The 12013-nt window shown below is 41.7% G+C and overlaps 1 protein-coding gene across 7 annotated transcripts in view; it reads left to right on the plus strand.

Annotated features, from left to right (window-relative positions):
- The window catches only part of klhl29 (kelch-like family member 29), a 399100-nt gene that overhangs the window by 152067 nt on the left and 235020 nt on the right, over window positions 1–12013 (plus strand). For all 7 annotated transcript variants that reach the window (XM_043676918.2, XM_087977403.1, XM_087977393.1 and 4 more), the window contains one exon: window positions 1693–2006. In XM_043676918.2, coding sequence (XP_043532853.1) covers window positions 1734–2006 — 273 coding nt within the window. In that variant the 5' untranslated portion in view covers window positions 1693–1733. The remainder of the gene's footprint in view (window positions 1–1692; window positions 2007–12013) is intronic.

Raw genomic sequence — 12013 nt, forward strand, 5'->3', positions numbered from 1 at the left:
TGGAAACTGAATAAAGATTTATGCACCTGTTGTTTTTTTCACGTGTCCAACACCTGCACCAACATGACATGGGTGCTGGGGAAAAAAATAAGCATTGCCGCTATTAGTCGGTGGTATGGGGAGAAAAGAAAGAAAAAGAACAAAAGACTAAGTGAAAACCAGAGTGGTGTGAGGCCACTGTCATTTGACCTCCAACCCTCTGAGGGAGCTGTCTGCTGAAATCGGCAAGACTGTGCCAGTCCCCAATATGGCTACCACCTGCATGTCAGGCAGGCTACATCTGCCTCCTTCAGTACCTCCTGGCTAATTGGGCCATTTGATTGTGAAAACCATATTGCAAGTGGGACATGACAATAAATTATTCATTCATTCATTCATAACTCGGGAAGGGGTGGGGATCGGAAATTCCTTCAGGAATTGGGTTCCTGCAACTGCTCTGCAAATCTGGCACAAGTTCCTTTTTTTTTTCAATGGATAGAAAAAATTACATGTGCAATCATAGAATAGAATAGAGTCCTGGTGAAGGGTCAAAACCCTTAAGTGTCAACTTTCCTGCTCCTCTGATGCTGCCTCACCTGCTGTGCCTTTCCAGCTCCACAGTTTATCAACTTAGAATAGAATCCCTACCGTGTGGGAGCAGGCCATTCAACCCATACTGCCCCTTTGAAGAACAACCCTCCTAGACCCATCCCTGGACAATTTAGCATGGCCAATCCATCTAACTTGAATATGTTTAGACTGTGGGTGGAAATCCATGCAGACAAAGGGAGAACATGCAGACTCCACACAGTCGCCTGAGGGTGGAATCAACCCTAGGTTCCTTGTGTTGTGAGGCAGTAGTGCTAACTGCTAAGCCATGGGGCTGCCCCACCATGTTGGTTGCTCGCTTACATCTCCTGGAAAGCGGTTTGTAATGAGCACCAAAGTTTAGGAGCAGCTCCACACTTCAGCGCATTCTTTCCACTTTATATGGAAAATGCAAAAAAAAGGGAAAGGGAATTAAAAACACGTTGTGATGTCATCCTTGGAATGAATCCTCAAATGGGACATTTGTGCAAAGACAAGTTGCTACTCATCCCATGCGTTCCTCTGGAGGAGGAATAGGAACTTTATTCACAGTCAAAATCTTCTTCCCCGCCAAATGATGGGGAATATAAAGTGCTTAGCTATGCAAATACTCATCAGAAAGCTTGTGTAAATAAAGCTTTCTTGAAGTCTTTTATCTCCAATGTTTGAATAATGTGAAACAGGTTTTTCGGACTTGCACAACATGATTTTTGTTTTAAGGGTTAATAAAAGCCATCTATCAAACAAAATTATTACTGAAATAAACAACTTAGTTTTTTAATATATTCATAGTATGCAACTTTACGTTGAATTATTCAAGAAACCTGCTCTGTTTCTTTTTCATTTACTCAGCAAGATGGAAATTTGTTCATTTGCATCACCTACACCGTTGTGTCACATTAAAACCATCCTGTAGCACAATGGCATAAATTGAAATAAACAGTTATTGAATTAGAATGGTTCTCTGTGTGTGATGAGTTAGCAACAAATGTAATTTGTCTCAATTGTCCTAGCTTCATTACTTTACATTGGCGAGCTGTAAATTCTACAAAATAACTCACAAACAAAAGCTTTTTGGTGTTAAATATGCTGCCATCTTATTAATTTTAAATCTTTAAATTTCAGATCCGGTTAACTTCCGTTGAAGAGAGGAGAGTGCTTTGGAGATGTCACGGCATCACAGCCGGTATGAGAGAGATTATCGCATCGGGTGGGACTGGCGGGAACGAAGCACCAGCTGTAGCAATGTAAATAATGCCAACTGCAGCAGTGGCATTGCCAACAGTAGCAACATCACTAACAGACCTGGTCTTCTGCCACTGCCAATTGTTCCTTCCCGTCTCTTAACTCCAGTCACACCTGTTTGCACCACAGCAAGCAATGAGATGATGACAAGTTTAATGACCAGTTCTGTTCCTTCCACAACCACAGCTTCTAAGGTGGGAAATGTTAGATAGTATTACCCTGTATTATACACCCGGTTTGTGTTTTCATAATGTACTTAGCAAAGCTTGGGCACCAACTGTTTATGCGGATTTCTGCTTGTACTAACCCAGCTTTTACATTCTTGTACAGGAGTCTAAGGAAATTTCTGTTTTAATCACCATGTGGAACATTTACATACATTTCCGCTTAACTTGTCCTTTACACTCTTATTCAGTTAACCACACTCGTAAAAACTCAGTGCAGATTGCTTTATATATTCATGTTACGTTTATTCTATCCACCATTTTAATGGGAGTTTTATTTAATGTAAATGGGTCAACGATTCTTTGAGTAGATCTCAGTAATAAAAAGGAAAGCCTTAGAAATGTGTTCAGTATTTGCATGCAGAGTAATATCATTGTCTGCAAATAACTAGAACTGTTTTTTTGAGTTAAACCATTTTTCTAATCAACCTGTTCAACGATATTGTTAAGCACCTCTGGAGCAGTGTTCCAGAGATAAGGACACTACCACTGCACTATGATATTTGCAGTAAAATCAACATGGATTTTTGACAACCATGGGAATTACAGTTAAAATACGCTGACCCCAAAATTCCAATATTTTGATGTGGCGTAAAGCTCTACATGGCGGGGAGGATTGCTGACATAGAGGCGATATGCAAATTTTACACTCCGTCAAATTTCAAACAAACTTCAATATCAAATTTAACTAAAGTTGACCATGTACGTGTGTCACCTCAGCTCATCTCATGCAAAGGGAAATGGATTTAGATTTGAGCATTTCGTCTGTCTGAAATATACAAATTAGACACGAAAGACAGCAAGCAAGAATGAAACGTTGTTGGCCAGATGAAAGCTCATTCAACACCTGGAGATAGTTGGGTGTTGCCAGTGATTAACTGGGTATCCATATGTCCTTTACATGGTCATGCTTACTGTATTTCTAGGTCTCTTGTTGTCTACACCCTGGTTTGGTTATAATATTATTTATGGAATTGTCTGAGATGTTTAAGACTCTTTTTACTGGTTCCATTTTGATTCATGCCTTCTAATAGCTGGTTCTGATTTAAGAGCAGTTTTAATTTTGAAAGTACATGCTGGCCTTTTCAAAATCTTGCCCAATCCTTCATCCTGGGAGAAAGTGAGGACTGATGATGCTGGAGAGTCAGAGTCAAAAGGTGTGGTGCTGGAAAAGCACAGCAGGACAGGCAGCATCCGAGGAGCAGGAGAATAGACATTACGAGCATAAGCTCTTCATCAAGAATGTGGGGGGGTGGGGGGGGCAAGGGGGGGTTGAGAAATAAATGGGAGCGGGGTGGGGCTGGGAAGGTAGCTGGGAATGCAATACATTGTTGAAGGTGGGGGTGAAGGTGATAGGGTGGAGCAGATAGGTGAGAAGGAAGATGGACAGGTAGAACAGTTCAAGAGGGCAGTGCTGAGTTGAAGGGTTGGATCTGGGATAAGGTGGGGGGAGGGGAAATGAGGAAACTGGTGAAACCAACTTTGATCCTGTATTGCTGGAGGATCCCAAGGTGGAATGTGAAGCGTTCTTCTTCCAGGCATCAGGTGGCTTCAACACTTTAACTCCCCCTCCCACTCTGCCAAGGACATGCAAGTCCTAGGCCTCCTCCACCTCCAAATTCTAGCCACCCAACGCCTGGAGAAAGAACACCTCATCTTCTGCCTCAGGACCCTCCAACCACACAGGATTTATGTAGATTTCACCAGTTTCCTCATTTCCCCTCCCCCCACCTTATCCCAGATCCAACTCTCCAACTCAGCACTGCACTCTTGAACTGTCCTACCTGTCCATCTTCCTTCCCACCTATCTGCTCCAGCCTCGCTTTGACCTATCACCATCATCCCCACCTTCATCTACCTATCATATTCCTAGCTATCTTCCCCCCTCGCCCCAACCCCCTCCCGTTTACCTCTCAGCCCCCTTAGGCCACCCCTCATTTCTGGTGAAGAGCTTATGCCCAAAACATCAACTCTCCTGCTCCTCGGCAGCTGCTTGACAGGCTGTGCTTTTCCAGCCCCACACTTTTTGGCTCCAGTCCTTCTTCACCTCCACACATTTTCTGAGCGTCCAGCCATCAGAAGCTGATTGATGATGAGACATACACATTTGTCTGTTCCAGCGATATTTTATTTTCGACAAGGGGTGGGGTGAGACAACTAGCCAAGTAGAAATCTCAGTCCACCACACATGTATGAAGTAGCAATGTGGGACCAAACCTGTAAAAGCCAAGTCTGATAAATAAAGAGCAAATTGAGGAATGGACTGCCTGGTGTTGCTGTGAAATGAAAATGCAGTTCAGGAAATGGCAATGAAGGCTAAATGGTATTTTCTACAAGCTGTGAATTCTGCAGAACAATGAAATGGATTTTCTATTTCTGTACGAGCGAAAGATGGTGATGGAATTGATCCCTTTGCTGCTTAATTATTTTATTTCTGGGCAATTATTTTAGTTCTGGGCAATTGTGGCACTGAGACTGAGGTGTACCTCCGAATGCTTTTACAGGTAAACAATTAAGTTAACTTGAATATCAGTTTTGTCACTGACCTGTCCGTATGCATTTGAATCCACTCATTAATGAGGTTGTTTGCGAGCTGAATATAATGTTTGTATTTAATCTGTCAACATGAATAATACTATTGGCAAGGTTCAGGTATTACCAATTCTTTGTTTCATTGATTTGGGCTGAGTGGTGAATGGTGAGGTGAGGGCGAGGAAGCAGAGAGTTGCAATTGAGGCACTACATAGAATCATAGAATCCCTACAGTGTGGAAGCAGGTCATTTGATCCATCGGGTCCACACTGAGATTCCAAAGAGCATTCCACTCAGACCCAGCACTCCCCTAATCTATCCCTGTAACCCCACATTTCCTGTGGCTAACCCGGCTAACTTACACATCACTGGACGCGATGGGCAATTTAGCATGGCAAGTCCACCTAACCTGCACGTCTTTGGACTATGGGAGGAAACTGGAGCACCCGGAGGAAACTCACGCAGACACGGGGAAAATGTGTAAACTCCACACAGACAGTCATAGAGATGTACAGCATGTCCAATTCGTTCATGCCGACCAGATATCCTAAATTAATCTAGTCCCATTTGCCAGCACTTGTCTTATATCCCTCTAAACTCTTTCTATTCATATACGCATCCAGTAGCCTTTTAAATGTTGTAATTGTACCAGCCTCCATCACTTCCTCTGGCAGCTCATTCCATACACATACCACCCTTTGTATGAAAAAGTTGCCCCTTGGGTCCTTTTTAAATCTTTTTCCTCTCACCCTAAATCTATGCCCTCTAATTCTGGGCTCTGCTATCCCAGAGAAAAGACCTTGTCTATTTACCCTATCCAAGTCCCTCATGATCACCAAGGCTGGAATTGAACCTGGGTCCCCAGCACAGTGAGGCAGCAGTGCTAACCGCTGAGCCACCATACTGCCCCTTCTAGTAAACATGTAAGCCTTTTCTTAGCGATTGTCAGTGACAGTTCAGTTGGTGGAGTTGTCACCAATGGGTCCGAATCTCATTCTCATTCCAGATTCTTCAACATATCATCTAGTCTGAGATTCTTGTGCATCCTACTGGTATTATTTTGAAATTTGAGAGAATAAATTGGATCAAATGATTCAACTGGATTAATGAGAAACAATGACATAAACATTTAGTTTAAGGAAAAGGAGATAATTACTGAAGAAAATCCTTCAGCTTACTGTAAAACAAAGTTTAAAAATGCTATTGATTTGAAATATGAAGGTAATTTAGATTAATGGGTTTTATGCATTTAGTTCTGATTTATTATTTATAGTATTATGGTGTAATTGTATAACATTTAACATTGTCTTATTGTTTCTAACCAAATATTGTGAAGTATTGTTTTCAGCTAAGCATGACAATGCAAACTCAGCTTGGCAAGCATATTCTTATATTAATAGGAAATCACTTTATTAACTAATGCGGCAAATATCCTTATTGTCCTGAATTTAATAGAATTCTAATTATTACCAATGCTTGCCTTCACCACCCCGATGTCAGGAAGTTCTTAACACAGTGATCAGTATGTCAACTGGCCTTCCAAACTTGAATGAGAAACCAGGGAATTATTTCAGGAACATCCAGCTGCTTTACTGGAAAAATGCAAGTACTTTATAAATTAAAATGTTGGGCTGGACTTGTTGAATATTCTAAGTCAAATTTGTATCTTTTTTTCTAATGTGAATGGCTTGATTGCAAAGCTTGTGACAATCCCTGGCAGTCAACTTAACCTACTTACCTGAAGAGTAACAAGAGAGAATCCTAAGACCATAAAGCCATTTGGCCCATCAAGCCTGCTCCACCATTGGATCTTGGTTGATGTGTTTCTCAACCCCATTCTCCCGTCTACCCCCTGTAATCCTTGGTCCCCTTACTAATCAAGAATCTATCTATCTATGTCTTAAATACATTCAATAAGCTGGCCTCCACAGCTTTCTATGGCAATGAGTTCCACAGATTCACCAACCTCTGGCTGAAGAAATTCTTCCTCATCTCAGTTCTAAAGGGTTGTCCCTTCACTCTGAGGCTGTCCCCTTGGATGCTAGTCTCTCCTTTAGAGGACACATTTTCTCCATGTCCACTCTATCCAGGCCTCTCGGTATTCTGTCAGCTTTAATAAGCTCCCCCCTCATCTTGCTAAACTCTATCGATGGAAAGTTTACACCCTGTCTAATTCTCTGTTAGCTTCTATCCAGTTGGGTTAGCTGAAAATTACCCTCACTAATATTTGCTGTATTATACTGACTTGGCATAGTCCAGATTAGAGTGGTGCTGGAAAAGCACAGCAGGTCAGGCAGCATCCGAGGAGCAGGAAAATCGATGTTTCGGGCAAAAGCCATTAGCAGGACTCTCTAACCTTGACTCTCATCTCCAGCTTCTTCAGTCCTCACTTTCGCCTTGGCATAGTCCAGTTCTAGCAATTGACCATAATCATAAATTTCTTACTGGTAATGCAGAGAAAGCCCCCTCCACCTCTTGACAATTTAGCAGACAGGACAACATTAATGCTACAATGTTTTCCTGTACAGATTTTCTCAAAAATAAAATGCTTCACAGAAGTAGAACGATAACAATGCAACATAAAGCACAACACTTTGTACTTCAAACAAATGTGTTCGTTATGTAACAGTCCGATGTTTGTGCAGTTTCTCTGGGAAACTCATGAAAAGAGAGAAGATTGAATGCTGTTGCCTCTATTGTCTGGGTTGTTATCTGTCAGACTTTACATGTCATCCATTGTCGAAGCTACCCACATTTTATTCCATTGAAGTTCCAAAGCTGCTTCCTCATTCCGCAGACTGGGAGGTTGGTCAAGGAAAAGAAAGCATGGATGCTGGAAATCCAAACTAAAAACTGAAATTTCTGGAGAACCCCTACAGGTCTGGCAGCATCTATGGAGAGAAAGCAGAGTCAACATTTTGAGTCCAGAACTGAAGAATTTCAGAAGAAATATCACTGGGGGTGAATAAAATCAACAAACCATTGGTTTCTTGCTTTTGATTGGCTGTGGGCCATTGCAGGAGAAGGGAGCTATGTAAATACCCATTTTGATAGGCCTTGAAGCACTTAAACAAAGTGAACACTTAACCTTTTAACTCAAAGGTATAAATGCTACCACCAGTCTACTACTCCCTTTGAAACATGTACCAAGTATAAGTGAATTATTCAAAAATGTGACCGAATCTACCTCTGCATCTGATAAGGTAATGTTTTGTACCATTATGTTGCTGGTTATCGGGTCTTGAGGCTGTCACTGCTCTGAACATATCCTTCACTGAGTCAATAACGAAAGAATTATTTTTGGCAGTCTTCATATCGGGTAAAAATTTGTGTGGATGCACTGTCAAAGGTTTGTGCATGAATGTAGAAGCATAAAATATGTAATGATGTTTATACAGCATTAATGGGACTTTCCCAACAAAACTAAGTTATCTCTATTTTGTACAAAAAGACTGCAGAATAAGATATGGACAGTCACAGAGTAGGGGCATGGGTGGAAATTATCAAAAGTTATCCTTGTTCGGGTCAGTTGTTACATATTCCCACAATCTGATTTTGTTTCTTACTTACAAAAATTTCATAAGACCACTTCGGTTTGTGTTTCTAAGATATTGCAGTATCTTTTTCAGCAGCTTATTTCTCTGTCAGAATTTTCTCCCATGGGTGAAACACACAAGATCTGGGACTCAACATAGTAAAGAAGGAATTATATCTGTTGGTCCTCAAATACCAGGGAAGAAGGTATGCATCAAAGACACACTGTGACACTGAACCGAACAGAGCCTCCTTGGGAAGTGATTGGGTTTTAAATATAAATATGTTTGAAAGGGAGACAAAACATAGACATCTCCTCTGACAAAACTGGCACTTGCCAGTATTAAAAAGAAATGAATACTTCTCACCAATAGAAAATTTTGAGACCAGATTATGTTTAGGCATTTATTTATAGTATTTTAATGTAAATTCTGACTGGGTGTTGCTATGCTGAAAGAGTAATTGCTAGCAAACTGTTTTTAATATTTTCCCTTTCGATATGAATTGTAGCTTGGCTCAAATATAGTTGCAATAAACCTCTAGGTGGTTGGCATGTAATTTAAAAAGCATATATTTTAATTTGGTTACTTAGCATCTCCATTGAATCGCATAGTCAGCCATTTGGGAGGAGCAGATGTTTCAGAGAAAGAAGTTAACCATCCCTTAGATTACAGAACAATAAACTCAGTGACGTCCAATGTCACATCTTTGTCTCACTCCTGTTTTTCCTCTCTCTTTGCTTTCAGTTTTTTTTATTCCTTGTGATGTCTTCTCTTTCTATCTTGGATCTCTGACATGTCATGACTCCTGAGTCCATTGATTGTTGGAAATTGCCTTCTGGTGTCTCTTGGCTCTCCATTCACCTATCCTGGCACCTCACCTTTTTGCCATACAGTGTAGTACATTTTAATGTAGGTGGATCTCAACTGCAGCTTCATTGGAATTGAAAACTGATCATCCTTAAACCTGACATTCTTCAGACTTGTAGAGTACCATACTTCTCACAATCCCTCCCTCCAAACCACCATCGGTGGACAGTCAAAATGCATCATTTTTCTTATTTAATCATTATTTTTCACACATTACTTATTGTTTTCACCAACTTAATAAAATAATGGATCAGTAGACTCTGTTATGATTAGATTAGATTAGATTACAGTGTGGAAACAGGCCCTTCGAACCAACAAGTCCACACCGACCCGCCGAAGCGAAACCCACCCATACCCCTACATTTACCCCTTATCTAACACTACGGGCAATTTAGCATGGCCAATTCACCTGACCTGCACATCTTTGGACTGTGGGAGGAAACCGGAGCACCCGGAGGAAACCCACGCAGACACGGGGAGAACGTGCAAACTCCACACAGTCAGTCGCCTGAGGCGGGAATTGAACCCAGGTCTCTGGCGCTGTGAGGCAGCAGTGCTAACCACTGTGCCACCGTGCCGCCCACCACTGTGCCACCGTATCTTAAAGGAGAAAGTGAGGACTGCAGATGCTGGAGATCAGAGCCGAAAACGCGCCGCTGGAAAAGCACAGCAGGCCAGGCAGCACCCAAGGAGCAGGAGAGCTCTGTTATTAACATGAGCAAACACAATTTAATTTTATTTCCTTGTTTGTGGGCATACTTGTGAAGTGGGTAAGAGGAGAGAGAGAGTATGTCGGGGTACCTAAATGCAATTTCACCAAACTCCCTATTCACCAAAGGAATAATTTGTGAAACATTTCCCAGTATTAATTGCAAGCTAAGTTTCAAAAGGGCAAGGAAAAGCATTTGAAATGCAGCTACATTGCACAATATTGCATAGCCAAGTCACATTTCTATATTTTGTGATTGTAACTTGAATATTGCATGGTTATGAATTTTATTTCAAAAATGTCAAACAGTCAGCATGAATAGATAATCTGATGCTGAAGAAGTTCTTGTCTTCGTTTGGAGTTAGGGTTCATTGTTGGGAAGATTAGATGTGACTTCAAACTGAATCTAATCTATGTTTCACATAACTGGGGCATACTTAAGCTGATATGCTAAGTGTTTGAAATGACCCCTGTATTCAATTATTATCTTGTATGTTTATTTTAAAACATGTGACCAAATTTTAAAAATTTGAGCCTGAATTGTGTCAAATAATACTGACCTTGCTAATGTTAATCACGCTGAGCACACGCCCTGTGAAATATAACCTGTATGCCTCCGTCTAACACTTTACAATCTCTGATCTGTACATCCTTGCCTACTATGATCTACCTGTACTGCTGGTCAACAAAGCTTTTCACTGTACTCAAGTTCACATGACAATAAATCAATCAGTCAGGGAGAGCCTGTTTTTAAGGCTCTTCGTAACTTTTTGAGGATTGAAAATTAGTTCAGCAAAGCCCGTGCAGTCTTCTGATGAATGTAAATGTGTGTGTGCGTGTGTGTGTTAGTGTTAATGGTTCCCTATATTTCCTGGCAAAGCGAATGTGCCCAGTCAAATGTATTGTCAGCTTAAAATCTCAGTTAAGAGAAATTTCAGATCATTGAAGGAATTTAATCAGCTTTGCCAGATTTAGATTGTATAGCTGTAGTCTGTAATGAAATCACGCTCCATTCATCCCCACCCCCCTCCCCCGCCCAACCAAAGACCACCCAACCTGGAGTTCACAAGCTATCAAAGTTATCGCAAGACAGAAAATATCTACACACATGCTCTAATAGAAACCAATTTTGCTTTAGGTTTGCTAATATCAGCAGTTAGAATCCTAATTTAAAAATGTTAAGATATTGTTATCTGGATGTGGAGATGTGGAGTTGTGGGGGTATAAAATGAAACTATATAAATTATTTATAATTGCTTATGAATATTTTAAATTATATTTCATCTCATTCTGAGGACCTGGTTTCGCTGGCTAGGCTATCGCTTATGACTAGCTTTACTAGCGCTCGGGAAGGTGGAGGTGAGTTGCCTTTTTAAACCACTGCAGTCGGTTTAGATATTAGATTAGATTAGATTCCCTACAGTGTGGAAACAGGCCCTTCAGCCCAACACGTCCATGCCAACCCTCCAAAGAGCAATCCACCCAGACCCAGACCCACCCCCACCCCCATTTACCCCTTTGACTAATGCACCTAACTCTAGGTGAATTGGCCATGGCTAAATTGCCCATAATCTGCACAACTTTGGACTGTGGGAGGAAACCGGAGCACCCGGAGGAAACCCACACAGACACAGGGAGAATGTGCAAACTCCACACAGAGAGTTGCCTGAGGCAGGAGTTTAACCCAGGTCCCTGGCGCTGTGAGGCAGCAGTGCTAACCACTGAGCCACTGTGCTACCCACATGCAGACCTTGCTCATGATTAGATTCCCTACAGTGTGGAAACAGGCCCTTCAACCCAACAAGTCCACACAGACTCTCCAAAGAGTAACCCACCCAGACCCATTTCCCTCTGACTAATGCACCTAACACTATGGGCAACCATAGCGAGGAAACCCACCCAGCCACGGGGAGAAATTGCAAACTCCACACAGACAGTCACCTGAGGCTGGAATCGAACCTACGACCCTGGTGCTGTGAGGCAGCAGTGCTAACTGCTGAGTCACTGTGCTGCCCTAAATTAGGGAGGGAGTTCCAGGATTTTAATCCAACAACAGTGAAGGAATGGAGATATATTTCCAAGACAGGATGGTGAGTGAATTGGAGGGGAACTTGCTGTTGCTGTTGTTCCCATGTTTCTGCTGCCCTTGTCCCTCTACAAGGTAGTATTGATGTGTTTGGAAGGTGCTGTCTAAGGAGCCTCCGTGAATTTATGCAGTGCATTTTGTAAACGGCACACAGGGCTACTAAAACTGAAATTGCTGTAGTAGCACAGCATGTCTTACAGCGTCTGTGTGGTGAGAGCAGAATTAACACTTCAAGTCCGGTGACTGT

The sequence above is a fragment of the Chiloscyllium plagiosum genome, unplaced genomic scaffold, assembly GCF_037043375.1.
Source record: "Chiloscyllium plagiosum isolate Xiang-an unplaced genomic scaffold, Cpla_swu_hap1 HiC_scaffold_3, whole genome shotgun sequence".
NCBI classification, from domain to species: Eukaryota; Metazoa; Chordata; class Chondrichthyes; order Orectolobiformes; family Hemiscylliidae; genus Chiloscyllium; species Chiloscyllium plagiosum.